Here is a 21,457-nt window from a genome sequence, read left to right as displayed (position 1 = left end):
TGTTTTGATGCATATCAAATCAACATTCAGCTGGATACATGACTCATAATTTGGCATAGGTAATAGTAATAGATCCACTATTTTTGATGAAATGTTATACTTCATTTTCTATGATTTTCTAAAGTACTCCATAGTCTAGGTGATAGGAGAATAGTTCACAAAGAATAACAGGGCTCAGAAAATACTTTGTTTCTGAGATGAAGAGTAAGAGGCAAATTAAAATTCTTTCCAAACTCTGTTTCATATGCAAACAAATATACCCCATTTCCACTCACTCTTTCTGGAAACATATTTTAAAATTAATCTCAATTTAGATTCATTTTCATATTCAGGGTGGCAAACATGACTGATTTTTTCCCTCTTTTCGAAAAAAATGAATCTTGAAGGCAGCTGCTTATGAAAGGCAGAATAACCAGCCCTTGTTCTCGTCTAAAATCATTGGTTGTTCCCAAGATTCTACAAAAAATCAGGACACATCTGTTCAGTGTTCCACGCCAGGAAGTCATCCTCCAGCCACCACTATGGTCTGATTTCACTCCCCAATCATTTTAGCTACAATTCCCTTTTCAGTTTTATTTCACATCACAGGGTCATACATAAGAGCTGATGAGTTAAGAAAATGTCACAGCCACACTGGGTCATCACAGGAATCAGCAGAGCTCGGTGTGGAAGGTCCTGCCCCAGGCTTCATCCATCTGGTCAAGATGCCCACACACAAACACAAATTGAGAGCTTGGAACAAAAACCCCAAAACTAATAATGTGTCATGGTCATCGTGTTCAAGGAAGTTTGCACAGAAATTCTCTAGAATCTCATCTGATCTTGGACTAAAAGATGACAGTGTGCCAAATCAATTCTTCTTTTACTTTTGAACATTAAACTTCATGAGTGGGTATCACAGTTGCCTCATCTCATAGTAGATATCTGTTCTAGTAGCTACAGTGTTGTTTAAACCTCATTAAAATTATATTAACATTAGATTCCAAATTGATCTACAGAAGCAGTGCAATCCCTACTTTTTGGGAGTGGTGGTGGTTAGAATTAATAGGGACCAAAAAAACCTTTAGCGTTTATATGGAAATGCAAGACTCCCTGAATAGTCAAAGCAGTCTTGAAAAGGAGGAACAGAAGTAGAAGACCCACACATGCCGATTTCAAAACCTACTACAAAGCTACACGAATCAAAACAGTGTAGCACTGCAAAAAGGACAGACATAGGTTAAAGGAATAGAATTGGAAGTGGAGAAATAAACTCAAATATCCATGGACAACTGATTTTGGTTCCAGAGCATAGGATATTCACATGCAAAAGAATGGAGTTGGACTCTTCCCTAACACCATAAATAAAAATCAACTCAAAGTGAATCAATGATCTAAGTGTAAGAGCTAAAACTATACAATTGTGAGCAGAAAACATAGGTATAATTCTTTGTGATCCTGGATTGGGCAATGGTTTCTCTTATCTAATCCCAAAGCAACAGTAATGATAAATTTGACTTCATTAAAATTTTAAAAATTTGTATGTCACAAGGATACTATCAATAAAAGTGAAGGCAACTGACAGAATGTGCAAAATATTTGCAAATCACGTATTCAATAGAGTATAGTATCCAGAATATATAAACCAATCTTTAACAGATCAACCTTAGGCAAGCAACCTGATTAAAACTATGTGCAAATAATCTGAACAGACTTTATATATTTATTTGGCCTGAACACATAATCCACAGTGAGATACTGCAAAGGCATGAAGAGAAGAGTACAGTTGGTGTTTAATCCATCTAATAACTGCCAGCATCCATTTGCAACATAATAAACAAGATTAATATACTGTACTGCATTACACATGCCAAAAGTTTGTCTACAAGAGGAGTATAGTGCTGTTTTTTTTTTTTTTAAGTAAAACCGAAAATCTTTTTTGACAATTATTCTTTCTAGAAAGTGTATTGCTAAGGACTGATTTTCCTTTAAAATTATGAATAAGATGGGGGCCGGCTCTGTGGTGCAGTGGGTTAAAGCCCTGGCCTGAAGCACTAGCATCCCATATGGGTGCTGGTTCAAGTCCTGGCTGCTCCACTTCCAATCCAACTCCCTAATATGGCCTGGGAAAGCAGTAGAAGATGGCCCAAATCCTTGGGCCCCTGCACCCATGTGGGAGACCGGGAAGAAGCTCCTGGCTCCTGGCTTCAGATTGGAGCAGCTCTGGCAGTTGCAGCCATCTGGGGAGTGAACCAGTGGATGGAAGACCTCTTTCCCTCTCTGCCTCTCCTCTCTCTGTGTAACTCTTTCAAATAAAATAAATCTTTAAAAAAATTAAAATAAATAAAAAATAAAATTATGAATAAGAAACAGATAAAAGAAAATATCTGCTTATCGGAAGGGAAAACTGTAAGACTTATTCAGAAAAACTGGCGCTGTACTGCACGTCAACCCTTCAAGGTCTGTAGTAGTGACTTACACAGATCACCTGGATGACATGTATTTACTTGACTACATTTATGGATTACACAATTAAATTCCTAAGCAAGAAAAAGTGTTCACATAATATCACACCCAAAAAAGCTATCGAGAGCTAAAAGGATACACAAAGGTGAGTTCAACACTTAGACAGTCCGCAGACAGGGATATGTAGTACAAAGCCCCTAACAGCCACACATCTGAATCTTACTGTTGAGAGGCATTTCAGCCGATAATTGTTGGAAAACTGGATGCTATCTCCTACCATTCTAAAAAATTAAAATGCTTCATTTGCTTGACAATAATTTTCATTTTTTCAATTATAAAATGAATGCCTCCATTTTGGAAGAGTAATTATATTGGTCAGAGCATGTCAAAGATGTATCTTGACATGTAGGTAGCCTTATTCAGTGAACGATACTGAAAAAAATATGAACAAGTGGCTACAAGATTATTGTGATATAACTACATAAATATATCTGTGGTTGTTTATGATAGGAACAAAGGTTTTTATTTCTAAGTACTCAAGCCAGCTATAAAATACAAAATCTACATTAATTTAAAAGTAATTTCTTAAGGGGAAGGTGCTGTGGCGCAGTGGGTTAACGCCCTGGCCTGAAGTGCTGGCATCCCACATGGGTGCTGGTTCGAGAGCCGGCTGCTCCACTTCTGATCCAGCTCTCTGCTGTGGCCTGGGAAAGCAGTAGAAGACGGCGCAAGTCCTTGGGCCCCTGCACCTGCGTGGGAGACCTAAAAGAGGCTCCTGGCTCCTGGCTTCGGAACAGCACTGCTCCGGCCGTTGTGGCCAATAGGGGAGTGAACTATTGGAAGACCTCTCTCTCTCAGCCTCTCCTCTCTCTGTGTAACACTTTCAAATAAATAAATAAATAAATAAGTCTTTTTTAAAAAAGTAATTTCTTATTAAAAAAAAAAACACGAGGAATAAGAACAAAATAAGCTGACAGCACATACACTATATTTACTTTTTCTCCTTGATGTTCTTCCTTGAGTAAGAATTGAATACAAGGATATTAATCATCCATAACAGTAAATGTTCTGTTTTGTTGGACTGGAAAATACCATAAGTATTCTACTTTAAATCTAGTCTACTTTGCACTAATTTAACTCCAAAATCAATAGGTTTATTAGGGACAGATAACAGAAACACTGTCTTTGAAATAAGTATGCTGCATTTTTCCCAAAGAGTATAAAGAGGCCACAGTAAAACTGTAATAAAAAATAAAACTGCTTTAAGACGTAAGTCTTCTTTCATTAGTGTGAGTTTCTTAATCCTTTCCCATATCTTTCAATACTGACCTCATTAACTACGTATTTGTTCAGCTAGAGAGCCTTCTTGCAACTGTTTTTTTTTAAACTAATTTTGAATGCTAAAGAAACAGCCTCTGAAACAATTATCTTCCCCATCCCCCTTTCTCTGACCATTTTTCTTGTAAATTGGTAATTACAGCATTCTGTAAAACAGCCATCTCTGATTTGAAAGCTACAATGGTTTTAGCCTTGAGGTGACTGCAAAATGAGGCACTTTGATAAATAACCTCAGTGCCAACAGGGAGAGTGGAATGGAACCCTTTTAGCATAGATTTGAGGAAGATCACATAAGGGCAAAAAAGAAAATCACTTGGGAAATAACTATTTGCCAATGCAACTCAATGCAAAGGTTGAGTGCGACAGTAGTAGGAATGCCAGAATCCTGCCTTTTTAAAAGATAATAGCTGATTGAATCAGAATGTGGATATTGAAGAGGATCTCAATTTTCATTAAAATCATGATTTCATTATTTGTTGACTGAAAAATGTCCTAAACAGAGGTGGGCATTTGGTGCATTGGTTAACGTGCCACAGCCCATATCAGACTGCCTGGGTTCAAGTCCACTCCTGATTCCAGTTTCCTGCCAAGGTGCTCCCTGGGAGACAGCAGCTGATGATTCAAGTGGGATTCCTGGTACCCATGTGGGAGACATGGATTGAATCCCCAGTTCTTGGTTTTGGCCAGGCCCAGCCCTTGGTATTGTGGGCATTTAGGGAGTAAACTAGTATATGGAATTTCTGTACTCTGTGCGTGTCTCTGCCTCCCCACCCGACCCTGACCCCAAAAAGTCCTAAGCAACTATTTAAAATAGATTAAGGGATATCCACTCTGTAAACAATGTCTTGAGGTCTTCTTTGAAGATAGCTTAGTGACTTGGATGCAAATAATTCATTTTTAAAGGACAACATTAAGCAACAAATTATTGTGCCTAGGAACTTGCAGATAATTCAAGCTGAACAACAACAACAAAAACATCTTGTATAACACTAAAAGGTAAGCCTTTTATCAAACAACGAACAGGACAGTTTTGAAACTTCATACTTATCAGTGAAGTGAAGACCCCTGGACTGTGGCTGAGAGGATAGTGAAATTGGTCATTATAATTAATCAATCAAGCGTCAAAGCTGGTGAATGGGACAGATAACCAAATAGCAGAGCATTATGGTACGATGTCAGCCCATGTTGAACAGTATTATTAATAACATTCCTCAGAACGCTGCTTTATTCTTCATTTTGATACTATTGCATGATCAATTTAGTTTTGGAGAATGCTATGGCTTCGAGTGGACAGTCCAGTGCCAGAGGGCTTATCTCTGTGTGTGGGATGTAGAATGAATGTTAGACCTATTCTTTATACACCACCTGCTACATGGATACATGGCAGTCCTGTACCTGCAGAGGGAGCTTTCTTAAAGAACCTGGGCCACTGATGGTATCATGACATTCATTAGCTGACCACATGGCTGCTCAAATGCCAGCTCTTCCTGCTCACTGCTTATGTAAATCAGCAAGGGCGTGCAGAAGCATGGGCGTTTCCATTGAATCTAGAAGGACGTTTCATGCAAGGAAGAATTAAGTGCACATCATTTTTATTTTAGTAGGCAGCTTGGGCACCCTCAAAGAGGAACAATTTGGTGGTGGCAGCAGCCACTACGATACAGTGAGAGAATTTGGGTGACCAGCTGAGAGGCCAGTGAGATTGACTGGAGGGGACAGTTCTAAGAAGGGACAGAGCTAAGGTTGTGGATGTGCAGAGAATGGATTCCACACGAACTCAGGAAGACTTGTGATTATGAGAAATCATGGGTGCAGCGAGGAAGGCATGCTGGATAAATTAGCCCAACTGGGAGAACCCACAACACTGAGTGAAAAGTGAATAAAATTCCAGGACACACACTGATCAGAGCTTCAGAGGTGTGTGGGACATGCTAGTAGTTTGGAATATGGCACCAGGACTCAGTAGACAGATTGCTGTGAGTCCTAAGGATTTGGGAATTACTGACATTAGTACAGAAGTAACATAAATTGATGGGATGACTCAGGGAGACAAGAGGGCCTTGGCTGGAAATCAGCTGCATGATAAATCCCACACTATTCTCACAATTCACTGTTCTTACACATTTGATTCCAAATCACACAGCTCTCCTTTCTTGTCCCGTTCCTTTCTTCCTCATCTTCCCCTATAACTGAGAATTCTAACGGGAGCATAATCTTCCAAAGTGATGAGCTCTGGTTACTGGAGATACTGGCATTTTCCTCAGACTAGTGAAGAGCCTTCATCCAGAAAGCACCTGTTACCATTATCTAATCAAACTTGGATGGTTGATTGCATTAAACAAACCCTAATGCCCAAATTAACAAGCACAAACTTCCATGCAAAAGGCATGCATCTGAAGGTAATTTTATATTTTGCCTTTTTACCAATGGCTCTGATTTTTAGTGCCCTACCTATCCATTTTTATTGAATTGACTCCAAATCTAAAGCTTGATTATGGAAGATATGAAATGGCAGATAAATGCAAATTAGACTAATGATAAGCTGTATAATCAGAAACTATTAGAGTACAAAACACAAACTGGAAAAAGCTTTTAAGATCCTATGTAGAAAGGAAGTTAATAAACAATTTGTGCAAAATTTCAAATGTAACAAAATTTGAGAATAATACAAGAATCTGTGGGAAAATGGAATGAAAAGATAAGTTTATTTTCTGCAAAAATTCTTGAAATCTATGCATTTTTTATAACAGCCATTTTGTATTAACTTTTTTAAGTACCTTAATATAAGGAACCTCAATGGTACTGTTCAGCTTAAACAATCAGCACTCACAAGTTTGTTTAATCTATATTCCTACTTGAAAGGGAGTTCTTTTTCAATATTCCTTCAAATGAAGAAGGACAACTAAGCTTAACCCAGGAACGCCATTCTTCCCAGCATGCATATTTCTTTAACTTCAGTATAAGGAGCACTCATGATATACAGTTTCACCTAATGGAAGTTCATTACTCAAAACGTCTCTTTCTCTAGGAAGTAGTCATTTAGAAATGGAAGTAGCAAGGATTATAAATAATAGATCTTTTTTTTTTTTAAGGTTTACTTTATTTAGTTGAAAGACAGAGTTACACAGAGAGGTAGAGACGGAGAGAGAGAGGTCTTCCATCACTGGTTCACTCCCCAGATGGCCACAATGGCCAGAGCTGCGCCAGTCTGAAGCCAGGAACCAGGAGCTTCTTTTGGGTCTCCCACGGGGGTGTAGGGGCACCACGACTTGGGCCATCCTCCACTGCTATCCCAGGCTATAGCAAAGAGCTGGATCAGAAGAGGAGCAGCAGGACTAGAACCAGCACCCATATGGGATGCTGGCGCTTCAGGCCAGGGTTTTAACCTGCTATGCCATTGACCCCTAGATAATAGATCTTTTTTTTTTTTTTTTTTTTTTTTTTTGACAGGCAGAGTGGACAGTGAGAGAGAGAGAGACAGAGAGAAAGGTCTTCCTTTTGCCGTTGGTTCACCCTCCAATGGCCGCCGCTGCAGCCGGCGCACCGCGCTGATCCTGGCAGGAGCCAGGAGCCAGGTGCTTTTCCTGGTCTCCCATGGGGTGCAGGGCCCAAGCACCTGGGCCATCCTCCACTGCACTCCCTGGCCATAGCAGAGAGCTGGCCTGGAAGAGGGGCAACCGGGACAGAATCCGGTGCCCCAACCGGGACTAGAACCCGGTGTGCCGGCGCCGCAAGGTGGAGGATTAGCCTATTGAGCCACGGCGCCGGCCCTAGATCTTTAAGATCACTTTTGGGTCTGGTGTTGTGGTGTAACAGGTTAAGCCAAGACCTGACATGTCGGCATCCCATATGGGCCCTGGTTCGAGTCCCGACTGTTCCACTTTTGATCCAGCTTCCGACTAGTGTAATGAGAAGTCAAGGAAGGATGGCTCAGGTTCTTGGGGTCTTTCACCCATGTGGAAGATGTGGCTAAAGCTCCTGGCTTTGGTCTGGCCCAGTTCCAGTTGTTGTGGCCATTTGGGGAGTGAATCAGTGAATGAAAGATCTCTCTCTCTCTAAATCTGCCTTTCAAATAAATAGAATAGCTATTTAAAAAAAAAGACCATCTTTTAGGATTTGGCATCTAGTATATTTAACATACCTATATTAAATAGTAAGCTCTTAATCCAATCTAATGATTCAGTGACCTTGTATTTTTCCCTTTATAAAGGAAAAATTTTCATGGTTCTAATGTTCTAAATATTCTCCCCGTCACTAAGATTTCAAGTTTACTGTGAAACGCCTATCCTTGGGCATTCTGCAACATTAAGATATCTGAATAACCATCTGTTCTGTGGAAGTGTGACTCATTAGTGGTTAATGTTTTCATCAGTGTATTGCTGAATAATAAGTTCTAATAATTTAATGAGGAAGAGTCAACCATAATTACTGGGTGAGACTGGGATATTGGCTATCAACTGTCTAGTCCTTTATAATGGCTTATTGAAGGCACACATTGTAAAGGTTCCTTACCAGGGTGGGCATTCGGTGTAGGGGTTTGAACACTGATTAGAACGCTGCTGTGCCATATCAGAAAGCCTGATTCCAACTTACTCCAATTGTGCACTCCAGAAGGCAGCAAGTGATGACTCAAGTCATTGAGTCCCTGCCACCTGTGTGGGAGACTCAGCTTGAGTTCCCGAATCCCAGGTTTGGCCTGGCTCAGCCACAGCCATTGCAGGCCTTTGTAGAGTGAACCAGTAGTAGGTGGGAATTCTGTCTGTCTCTCTGGCTTTTAAATAAATAAATAAGTAAATAATTAAAAAAATGACTCATTACTAATTTCTGTCCTTCAAGTACATCTAAAAAGAGTATTTTCAAGAAACTCAGTAGAGTGAAAAGTTAATAGCGATCTGTATTCCTAAACCAGTATGTAGACTAAAAACTCAAAGGATTCCTCAAAAGATCTTTCTCAACATGGAGTTTGCACTTCTTAAGTATGCTTGATTCCACCAATTAGTACACAGCACTGAACAGAAAGGATCATCACCTGACACATACCAGCTACGTGATAGCAATACAAACATTTGCAGGGAAGGATTAAGTCAGAAAGGAGAGCAGAATAGCACTGGCAGGAAATGCAAAACACAAGCCATTTGCTCTCCTGAGCAGTGTTTAAGGCACATTAAAGTAGGAATGACTGTAATGGGTGTATTCCTGGATAATATCCTGGGTGTTTTAATATCAAAAGATAACTTGTATTTATTTCCAACTCCATTAACAATCGGTAACATTCGCTACTGTGAAGATGCTAGTAATGTATGCTTATTTGCTGATAGATGGCACAAAATCTGTGGGGTACACACATTTGCTTTATGCCGAAAGTACTACCGTAAGTGCCATCTGTGTACCTTGGTGAAATTAAACAGACATGACCATTTGGAACCTTATGAAGAATCAAGTTAACAGACGCTTTGCTTCTTCCCCAAGGAAAACAAAAATGGGAGAACTTACTCATATTAAATACGCTAGTAGGAAAACTAGGCACATAAAACACAATGTGGCGAAATCATAGCATTCATCTTCTCTGACCACAAGGGAATGGAGCTGGAAATCAACAACTCAAGAATCTCAGGAACACATGCAAACACACGGAGGCTGAGCAGCACGCTCCTGAGTGAACAGTGGGTCACAGAAGAAATCAAAACACTGTTGAGGAACAGTTTATTTTCATACTACTTGTTGAACTTTTTACATAATGTAGAGTTAACCTTCTGAGTATAACGTTAATTGGAAATAGGTTTTGGTAAAAAAAAAATAAGAATGGGAATAGCAGAGGGAGGAGGAAGAGGGGTAGGAGGGCGGGTATGGTGGGAAGATTCACTATGTTCCTAAAGTTGTATTTATGAAACACATGAAGCCTGTATACCTTAAGTAAAAGGCTTCTGGGGGAAAAAACACAATGTGCATGCAATGTCTGTTTCCTGGTTTTAATAAAGTTCTGCATTTATGGAAGGCGTTACCATTGGGACAACTGGGTGAGGGATGCATGAGAGCTTCCTGTATTATTACTTCCCACATTTTGTGCGAGTATGATCATTTCAAAATAAAGTTTAACAACCCACAACCTTTGGAGAACCATGGCATTTTTCTCCATCAAAGAGAATTGTGAGGAATGTAACAGTAACCTCGAAGTCAGAAGCCACAGTTACATGTCTTGGCTGTGCTACTTGGATGTGTATGACATAGGCAAGTAAGTTATTCTAAATCTATGTTTGAGTTTCTTCATTTGTCAGCTGGGTTGATCATGCCACTCACTCATCAGGTTATGGTAAATAACACCACCACCACCCCCCCCCCCCGCCGCTGCATTAACCACAAAGTACCAAAGACCAAAGCATTATAAGTTGATACCCATGAGACTGAACAAATTAGAAAAACTTTGCCAATGCCTAGAACTGAGTAACAAGCAGCACATTATTACACAAAGACACCACAGGTCAGGAGGCACTGCTGTAGTACTGTAAGTATGGAGAGTCAAGAACCAATGCAAATGCTAAGGTGAGAGCTATTCCACCCACCACATCACTGGGAAAAGCAATCAACTCTTCTAACGGCCATATATTTGAACGCTGATGATTCTTGATGCAGAAGAATTCTCTACCCTGTGTTTCTCCTCCTTGGGGTGGGGAGTATTTATTTAAATGCACAGCACCAAAGGAACAGCTCACTTACCAACTTCATCTTGAATTTCGTCAGCCACTGCAGGTACATTGTAGAGCAGGGAGAGAGACTGGTTCATGCGCTCGTAAATCACACGGAGGTGGGTCATAACCTGCAGTAGAGGGTGACAGCTCCAGGTAAGCAACCTCGGGGACCGAAACAGCCCTCTTCCTTACCAAGCACTGCAAGCAGATACAAACTTCCAAAATAAAACTGACAAACATTGTTATAATGTTGACTGCAAGGGAATCCTTATTTTTGTCTCCCGTTTTTGTTCTCTTTTAAGCTGGGTTTTAAACTCATCTTTATTTATTTGAAAGGCAGAGAGAGAGGGTGGGTTGGGGAGGGAGGAAGAGACAGAGAGTCCCCTACAGGCTGTTTTACTCCCCAAATGTCTATAGTAGCTGGGGCTGGGCCAGGCCAAAGCTAGGACCTGGGAACTCAGTCTGGGTCTCTCATGTGGGTGGCATGGACTGAAGTATTTGAGTTACCACCTGCTACCTCTCAGGGTGCACATTAGCAGGAAGCTCCAACTGGGAGTGGAGTCAGGACTTGGTCTCAGCCACTCTGATATGGGATGCAGGCACCCCAGGCAGTGTCTTCACTACTGTGGCAAATGCCTAGCCAATAAAACTTTTCTTTAAACTTATGATTATATTGTAGGGTTGTAAAAAAGCCAGTTAAAAACAGCACCTCTACCAAATCTAACTCTTACACTGAGGCTTCCAAAATTGTCTCTGAATCTGTAAATTTCCCAATAGGTAAGAACATACTTCAATTTGACAGGATAGTTCATATTAAATAATTTACTTTTAATGGAAAAGCATAAAACATGTTATTACAGGGCTTCATTTAGACTCATATTAAATCTAAACTCTGCAGTGGCAATGGAGTTTGGTTGCCTGATACCATTAAGACATTTTTTGGAGGTTTTAGTTCATAGAACTTGCATTTTCAGGTTTTAAATGGTTTCTTAAGTATCAGTTTCTTAAGTATCAGTTGCAGGAACAGGCGTTTAGCCTAGTGGGTAAGGCTCCTCTTCAGATGTTCACATCCCATATTGGAATGCCTGAGTTCAAGTCCTAGTTCTGCTCCTGATCCCAGCTTCATGCTAATGTGCACCCTTGGGAAGCAGAGTTGAAAGCTCGAGTAGCTTTGGCCTGGTCCAGCTCCCACCATTGTGGACATTTCCATAGGGAAAATAGCAAGTGATAGGAATTCTCTGTCTCAAATAAATAAATAATAAAATAACAATAGCTAAGTGAGATATATTACCTAATATTGTCATAACTCACAAAATGCCAACACACATATTGCCATAAGACAAGCCTTCTGCATTTTCCAGGTATTAAAGAGCTTTTGCTACAGAGGTATAACACTCACTGGTACTCTAGGAATACCCGAAGATCCCATCCCCACCAAAGGAGACAGAACACAGGCCGGTCAAAGCTACAGGTGATTCCCACACTCAGGGCTTACCTGGGACCGGATCTGGGCAGCCTTCTTGGGATCCACCATGCGCACATGTTCAAAGTGTTTGAGGGTGTGCTGCCTGTCTTTCTGCTCAGCACGGACATACCTCTTCAGCATATTGAACACATGACGCGGCTGGAGGGAAAGAATAAGACATTTTTTTCAAGTTTGTGCCAGGCCTTGCTTCTTCCATTGGCTTTGAATCAGAGGTAGCACTCATATCTCCCATGATGGGAATGTGCTGTGAAGTCTTGATTTTTGCAATATCTCACCGATTTTTCTGAGTTACCTTTCATTCTAACAAGAACAGTTAGTGTTTTCAACACATATTCCTATGATAACTGTCCTCTTTAGCTAATATTTTTTTTTAAGAGGAGCATTCAGCTACTGAAGAAAAAACAGGCTTTTGGGTCTGCTCTGTTTCAGTTAAGTCCTTCTCTTCTCCCACGCAAACAGACAGGGCATGTAGGGGACAACATTTGTACATGCATGGTCTGGAGCCCAGAAATGATATCAAGCAATTAATCTCATCTACAGTAACACAGGTGGGGACTTCAAAATATTGTTGGAAAATGAAAGTGAGAGATAATACACATTTTCCATAAACATTTTGAAGACTCTGTATATAACAGTATAATAACCAAAATGAGAAAAATAAGAGGTCATTTAATTGTTATTCATTTTGAGATGAAGGAATAACTGATAAAAGAGAAATTACTTATGTGTAGGAGAAAGGCCACTGCTAAACTGTAGTTATTCTAATTTGAAATTTAATTAAGTCCATTTTACACCATCAGATTCTTTCAGCAACAATTAAGTTTCTTCTTAAGTGCTTCTATTTAGTTTTACATGAAAATATTCATCCTAATTAAAAAAAAAAAGGGCCAAGCCTCCTTTGAGTTACTACTTTCTACATGACTTTGTAAAACGATTGATTTCCAAAGATAGATTTCTTCTTCATTAAGACAAAAAAAAAAAAAAAAAAGATGAGAATTCATGGCGGGAAAAGAAAACTCTGGCCCTTTGAACAAATTTTGCCATCAGGAATTGACAGGTCATGGGTACATTGAAAACCAGCTGGAAGGCATGGAATTTATTTCCAGAGATTGTGTGTAGGGGGGAGGGGTAGGAGGAGAGGGAGAGGGAGAGAGGGAAGAGAAAGAGAGAGAGAGAGAGAGAAACTGGGGAGGGGAGGTTACAAGACCTAGCTCAGTGGCCCATATTCTACTGGATGTGCCTCGGCCTCTCCTTTGTTCAGTTAACTTGGAGACCATCTGTGTGCCATCATCCCAGGTGGAATCTGATGGTCCTTTTCTGTGACACCATGAACTGCTGCACAAACTCTCACTGCTGCACCAAACATATTCTATTAAATTATTTATATTTCTGAGCCCCCTCTTCACTGTGAGATACACTAGGCCAGATGTGGTGCTACTCCTTTTCTCTACTGGGAACCCCCATCACCCTGGTGCCTGACTTGGGGGTACTCAGAACCTGCTTGTCGCATGCCTGCAACACAGACCATGTTCCTCCACGTGAGAAAGTCAGTATACACAAGTAAAATGACATAAACCTACGCTCATCTGCCATACTTACTGATTTCTTCCAAGACGTATGTTTCCCCATAATGCCAAGAAAGGCAGATGTCAAAGCTTTAAAAACAGCTTCTAGCAACATTTGATTACAACTCTGATTTGTACAGTGAATAGCTGAATCTACAAATCAGAGAATGGCCTTTTATATCTCAAAAGAAGAAAAGTAGTAAAAGAGTTGGAAATTCACAAGATTTGGGTTTACATACACTAATTAAAAATTCTAATGTCAGAAATTAAGGGCTGAATAGAGTTGACCGTCAGGGACATTTTATATGCAGGATTGTGTGCTGTGGGTCTTACCTAACCTTGACGTTTGCTTGTTATTAAGCAGCGAGGCCTAAAAATTCCCTCTAGTTTTATTATCATTATACTTCCAAGGCTGGCGACAGAAAGGGTTGCAACTAATTACATTTATCCATGATGGTCCTGCCTGCCATCATTGATGCAGCTGACCAGCATTTTAATGTGTTTCCATAGCTGCTTATTTCATTTTCCTCTCTTGAAAAGGATTTATTGTTTTGATGAAAATGGGATTTTTTTTCGTTGAGGGGTTCAAATAAGAAAAAAAACACTTCAGTTAAAAATGGAATGACTGTTTTTCAGCATCACTTTTTTTTTTTTCCCAGCTAGTGACCCGTGTTTCTGTAAGGCACTTTTGTCACCAACAAAAGACTATACCAGGATACTGACACTCTAGACTGGCATCTGCATGACTGCATTAAGATAACTTGCAATTTATAGAATGGCGAGTGAATTAGCTCTGTTCACTAACTACTTCCACTGTTACCATAAACAGCATATATTCCTACTTGCCAATTATTAACATTAACATCCATTTCAAAATAAGTATAAAAGCCTCAATTTTGCATGTGTGCAATTCAGATAGCAATGTTCTTCAGTGAGAGTAAATAATATTTAGCCAATGCAGGTACTCAACAAACATTTATTTCAAGTCAGGTCTCGCCTCCAACTCCCCCACCCCTTTCTTTCCTCTCAGCAATAACAGTTCTGTGTTTTGTTCCCTGCTTATATGAAGGAGATGGTATTTCAAGTGCTTCATGCATGGTAACTCATCCATTCTTGTTCTCAGCCCCCTGACAGAGGGACAGCTGTTCTGTGCACCAAGGTGACGTAGGAGGCCCAGAGGCAGTACAGACACAGCAGGGTGTCACAGCTTGTCACTGTCACAGCAAGACCAGATTGGCTCCGCTATCTGGCTCCAGAGCCCCTTCTAATCACTAGGTGATCCAAGAATGTAATCAAGCCAAAGACAGTCTTACAAATTACAAAGAGAGTTGACACAGATAAATGACAATGGTTACAAAAGACACTATGTTCTCTACCTCAATTTCTAGTTCCTAGAAACTCAGGTATAATTGCCTCCCAATTATCCAAGGCCGCCAGTGAGAGTCAGAAACCACAAGTGGAACCAAACCTGAGACTGGGTACTTCAAAAAGCTTATGGAAAAGTGGAATTGAAAGATGGGCGTTTCCCCTGAGGTTTTTGAAGACCTCTTGTATATACACATTTTTCCCTATCCATATACACCCATGATGAAGTTTAATTTATAAACCAGTCACAGTAAGAGACCAACATATAATGATTCTGTAATAGTTATCAAAAACATATGAAATGTTCATTTCTGGAACTTTCTACTTACTGCTGTGAGACCACGGTTGAGTGTGGGTAACTGACTCTATAGAGAATGCAACTGAGGGATGAGGGTACTGCTGTTAATATTCTGGGGAATGCTAATGCCATGGCCAAATGATTTCAATGGCTTATCATTTAATACAGTATTTCCGTATATGCTTCAGAAATATATTCAGAAATAGATTCCTAGCCTCCCTCAAAAAGTCCCTGGGGCTGGATAATGAAACAGTAACACACCAGGCTCTGAGGAATGCTCAGGCTTCAGCTCCTGCTGGGATAATGAGCTCTTGAAGCTCATAATAAGGTCTGACCTCATCATTGTTTATGTGAGTTCAGATACACATTCTGTGTGCATCTACATAAATATAAGCTTTTTGCCCCCTAATGCCTAATTGATAAGCAAAGCCTGGGGAAATTGGATCATCCAGGAATACTTTAGGATATCCCTCAACAAATGAATTCAAAGGTTCTGTCTGGTTGATTTCATCATCCAGACACATTTCTAGGATTTTTTTTTTTTTTTTTTTTGAAATCATATTAGCTCCTAGGCCTGAAAGTAGGGAGATGAATCAAACCACATAAAATGGTGCTTGTGTCTACAGCTCAGAAATGAACGCTTTTCTTTTCTTTTTAGTTATCAGGAGAAATAGGCAACACTTCCCTGTACTGCTGTATTTTTATCTACTTAATGTTAAAAAGAAAAAACAAACAAACAAACAAAAAAAAAAAACCAGAGGGGCTGGTGCTGTGGTGCAGCGGGGTTACAGCCTAGGCCTGCAGCACTAGCATTCCATATGGGCGCATGTTGGGAGTCCCGCTGCTTCACGTCCAAACCAGCTCCCAGCAGATGTGCCTGGGAAAGCAGCACAAGATGGCCCCAGACCTCGGGTCCCTGCCCCAACATGGGAGACCCGGAAGAAACTCCCGCTTCAGATTGGGCCAGCTCTGGCCATTGTGGTCATTTGGGGAGCAAACCAGTGGATGGAAGACCTCCCTCTTTCTTTCTCCCTCTCTTTCAAAAAAAATAAATAAACTAAATATTAAAAAAAAAACAGAGTTCTGTTTTCGGTATATTTCATTCAAATAAATAAATAACTGCCCTCACAACTTTTAGCCAGAATATAGAATTCCCCAAAGCTTAAAACTATTTATTTCTAGAGCTACAGGTCACACCTTTCAGAATGGCAGGGACTCCTGATTGTCTAGAAAGGTTGACTTTATTGTGTTAGGACAAAGATTTCTTAAAGTTTTAATTAAAAACAAAGAAACATTCATATAGGATGAGTAGGAAAAAAGCACCTGGTATCTCTACAGAAACACTGGGTTAGCTCTGTAGAATACAGAAATGAATTCTCTAAGAGTAATTGCTGCTAAATGTTAATATTGTCAGAATACTCATATTTAAAACAAGATTTTCATATGACTGGAAGGGGAAGAATTCAGTGGCTCATGATAAGTATATTGATAATACAGAGACTTTAAGATATTTCTTGAAAACTAATATGTATATAATTTCAATTGCCCTGAAATATTCTGTAATTGGCAACACATTTTTTTTTTTCCCCTGGCAAATTCCCTTTATTTCACAGTTAGGCTATTCTGTTTATTACTACTTCAATCTGATTATGCTGACATTTTCAGCTCATCTTATTAAAACCTCCATTGAAGATTAGAGAAAATAGAAGGGAAAAATCTGTCCCAGTGGGACTCGTCATATCCAGTGTCTTGTTGTCACCATTGTTTCTGAAAGCGTGCTTCACTCGTAATTACACAGCTACCTATTGTGTTCACAATTACAGAGGTGGCACTTCTCAGTTTGCAGTAAATTGACCTTACCATCATAGTGCATTTTAAAAAATCATGCAGAAAGAAAATTCATAAAGGATTAAGAACAGGAAACTAAAATGGATTACACATCACCTACAGTGAGAGCAAAGAGGAGAAGAATTTACTGAAAAGAGCAGATTTACATTTTGGAATATTAATCATTTTCCTCTCTGAGAATAAACTTTTAACATGCTTCTACCTCCTGGCACAACCTGGTTGCTAATAAATGTCCATAAAATTAATGAATAATCTACAGCTAAATAAAACATCAAAAGTAGTTCCAATAGTTTAGAATATCCTTCATATCATCTGAATGGAAAATATTCCTCTCTACACTAAGAAGACTGGCATTCCCAATTTTCATAGAATATACCAATTATCATAAATCCATTTGATCTATCTATAGATAGATACTGTATACAGTATAGTGGAATCCTTTAGGAAGTTGTTTTAACTGGGAATTCTCCCCCAAAATATTCAGATTTTTATCTTCAAGTACCTATGTACTTACCTACAAACCTACCTATCATCTAGCTGCCATTTTAAATATATATATATATATAGATATAGATATAGATACAGATAGAGAGAGACAGACAGACAGGTAGGTAGGTAGGTAGGAAGGAAGATAGACAGACAGCAGAAAGACAGATAGATAGCAATCTCCTACCCGCTGGTTCACTTCCCCAAATGTCTGCAACAGTTGGGAAGAGGCCAGGCCGACAGGGGCTTCGAATCATGTGGGTATCCTACATGGGTAGCAGGGATCCAGTGACATGAGCCTTTACCTGCTGCCTCCCATGGTGTGCATTAACAGGAAGCTGGAGTTATGAGCCAGAGCCTGCTGTTGAACCCAAGCACTGGTATGAGATGCAGGTGTCTTACTGCTTCACCAGCTGCTTGGCCCCAGAAAATATTTCATGGACTGCATACATACAAACAAGTCTCCACATGAAGATTCATTTCAGTAATTCCAACAGATATTATATACTCCCCTACCTATGCTAATGATTGAGGTTGATATAAGTAATTTTGAAGGAATTGTCATGGCCTTTTCCTATAAAAGGTAATATGCTTTTATTAATTTTCCTGCTTCTCAGATGTATTGACTTTTCCGTTTGATTCTTTTACAGAGTTTCTCAAATTTCATAATTTGGTGTCCCTGGCACTTGGGATGAATCAGACCCATTTGACCAACTGATGACAGACCTGATGACTCAACGTTGGTCATGACTGACTATGTAGCTTCTTATTCAACAGTTCACAGGGAAGTACATGAAAGCGTGACTATCCAAGCCTCTTACCCCACTCTGTAGCTCTCTGCCTGATCTAGAAAACTGGCAGCTTATTATAATAGAGACTTGGGCCTTAAACCACTTCCTGATGGGAGGGAATGAAGTGTCTAGAGTTTGGACATAATCCTGCCATGAAGGAAGTAAATAAATCACTCACTTTAGAGGGAACACCTGAATCTTTCCAGGTCAGAAGGGGACTTACTCAGAAAACCCTCTCCTGGAGCATTACATTGTACTCTAATGGTTTCCAACACTGTCTGAGGAAGTTAATCACCTACCAAGAAAAAAGCAAGTCTACTTTTACAAATAGGTTCACAGCTATTATTTTCACAGTTCTACATCTCAGCTTTCAAGAAATACTGAGCATATAATGTAAAATATAACATCTCTATGTGCAGACTTAAATACACAGTGAAAACAGCTAAATCTCTGTGTGAGATGGTCATAGAAGAGTGTGCTTTGGTTCTTTGGCACTTAAAATTTCAAAGACACTGTCACTGCTGCAAGAAAAATGTGAGAAAGAATCCCACAATCGGTGAGGATTCTATGGGAACCTGTGGATCACAAACTCTCTTGTCTTTAAAAGCTAGGGCTTGAGCTCAATTTTTAAAGTTCATTGCAAAATCTATCTACCTTCTTTCCTTCAGAAAGCATGTAAATGAATTTTATTAAGTTAAAATGAGTGAGCGTGGACAAATAAAAATAATATGCTAAAATGAACAAAAGCCTTGATGGAGAAAGAAACATTAGAAATGATGGTAGATTCTTGAGCCCTCAGTGCTTTTTCAAATTTTGTTACATGCTAGAAGAGATTAACGCAGTTAATTCACTTTGCCAGAGCAAAGCTTCTGCCCATGGCTAAGGAGTTACTGCACCTTCCTCCCCAGCATATCCAGCCACCACTGTGGTGCCGACTTTGCACTCTGAGAGAACACAGCAGCATCCAAGCGAATATAAAGTCATCTCCCATCTGCTCCTGCCTTCCCACGGCAGCAGAATGCCTCCTCAGAGGAACCCTGTACCGAAGCCTCCACACACTAACAACCTTCCTACTTCATAATCTTGCCTCACCCCGCAATTACATCTTGTGCTTTTCAAACTATGCTAACTAAAGCTGGAACAATGTTAATTGCAAACAGAGCAGAAAAATTTACCCTAATTAGCAGATGCAGTAGGAGGGATCCCTTTAGGAAGTCACTCTCTTCTAGTCACAAATTTTATAGGTGGCATGGAAGGTGAGGAGAGTGTTCATAATAATATAAAAGGTAGAACATAGGCAAGATTTTTTTTTTTTTTTTTGGACAGATAGAGTTAGACAGTGAGAGAGAGACAGAGACAGAGAGAAAGGTCTTCCTTCCATCGGTTCACCCCCCAAATGGCCGCCATGGCCATTGCTGCGTCCATCCGAAGCCAGGAGCCAGGTGCTTCTTCCTGGTCTCCCATGCAGCCCAAGCACTTGGGCCACCCTCCACTGCCTTCCCGGGCCACAGCAGAGAGCTGGACTGGAAGAGGAGCAACAGGGACTAGAACCCGGCGTCCACGTGGGATGCCGGCACCGCAGGCGGAGGATTAACCAAGTGAGCCACAGCGCCGGCCCTAGGCAAGGATTTTAATACTATCTCTCACAAGGTAACGATCTTTTCTCAAATCTGGCAAACTTCATATTTTCCCTCCAGAATATTTTGCTAGTTCTCAGGAATGACTTAGACTGGTTATACAAACCACAGCTATGAATTAGGAAGGACAGCACAAAGAACTGAAATTTATTACCTGACTCAACCCCGTGATTTGTACTTTCAGAAAGAGATTATTTGGATTTGTACGCCTTCAAGTCTTGCTTAGCCAAGCAGGGAAACACATCTAAGCTCTTAAACATAAGCGGGATTATTAATGCAACCCAGAAGGCAAGGCCCACACAGTTGCAGAAGAGATGGTAAACAGAAGATGTTTTTAAAGTAACGGACCTTTGGAAAGATTCTCCAATGGTCTCATCATCAAATGCCAAGTGGTACAGATGATTGACTTTTTAAGAGATTTACAGCAATCTGCCTGGATTTTGTTTATTTATAATTGGACTTCAATATTCTTCATTCATATATTCTCTAACTAGTTAAGATTTTTAAGGATAAGCACATGTATATTTCGTTTAATTTCACCATCTCCTACTCCTATACTTAAATAGTGTTTTGAACTATTGGAAATTCCATGGTATTCTTTATTTAAAAAATTTATATAGGGAATTTCAAGGTAACACTTCTGTGGTAGTCTGGGTATAGTTTGAGCATCCCACAAGGCTTCTGGGATTGAAATTTACTATCCATTGTGAGTTCCTGAGAGGGTGGGGCCTTGGGAAGTGTTGGCATTAGATGAGGTCATTAGGGTGGAGCCCTCACATCTGAATCCTGGTATTGTAAGAAGGAAAGAAACCACACAGACACACAGCTCCTGTCTCCTGCCGTGTGCTGCCTTAAGATTCTGCAAACAAGAAGGGCATCACTAGATGCCAGACCTTACACCCCTAGAACCAGGAATCAACATCAACTTTTCTTTAAAATGTAGCCTGCCTCAAGTATCTCATTGTAGTAGTGAAACACTGAAGAATACAGTTTCTTAAAATCCAAATATAACCTAGCATCTTTACATTGGGATCCATGGATAAGTTTTATCGCTTGACATTGATGTGAAACTATCTGTGTATGTTTCTAGGGCAAGGGTCCTGTGTTGCTCTTTTGCTTTCTGGAGCAAAGATCGGTAATACCAGACAGGTGAATAATGAATAGATCCTTAAATAATGGGCTATGCATTTGTTTAATAAAAGGAAATTATTTGTATTTTCATAGTAGCTTTTCAATTTCAATGATGAAATGAAAATAGGTATTAATGTTTAAAATAGTGTGTGTTTTCTGGAAGGAAGCACAGCAACCTAACGGTTTGGGTTTTTACAGCTTCTGACGAAGACTTGTTTCCACTGTGAAGGCAGAACCCGAGTGTGGCTCCACAGTGGAGAGAATCTGGGCTATGAATATGGCTCAGGATAGCTTTCAAGTGAATGTCCCCCCCCCCCCCCACCACCACAAACTTCTGGGTTTTTCTATTTAACTTAACTTAAAAAGACCAAAAAAAAAGTA

At 40.0% G+C, this 21,457-nt stretch overlaps 1 protein-coding gene across 7 annotated transcripts in view; it reads right to left on the bottom strand.

Annotated features, from left to right (window-relative positions):
* The window catches only part of APP (amyloid beta precursor protein), a 269,028-nt gene that overhangs the window by 48,800 nt on the left and 198,771 nt on the right, over positions 1-21,457 (bottom strand). For all 7 annotated transcript variants that reach the window (XM_008266825.5, XM_008266826.5, XM_008266827.5 and 4 more), the window contains 2 exon segments: positions 11,965-12,093; positions 10,498-10,597 (listed from right to left, as the gene is read on the bottom strand). In XM_008266825.5, the coding sequence (XP_008265047.1) occupies positions 10,498-10,597; positions 11,965-12,093 (229 nt within the window).

The sequence above is a fragment of the Oryctolagus cuniculus genome, chromosome 4 (genome assembly GCF_051225735.1).
Source record: "Oryctolagus cuniculus isolate XC-2025 breed Fujian yellow rabbit chromosome 4, ASM5122573v1, whole genome shotgun sequence".
Taxonomy (NCBI): domain Eukaryota; kingdom Metazoa; phylum Chordata; class Mammalia; order Lagomorpha; family Leporidae; genus Oryctolagus; species Oryctolagus cuniculus.
The sequence above is the reverse complement of the archived record's forward strand: the minus strand, read 5'-3'. Positions and strand labels throughout refer to the sequence as shown.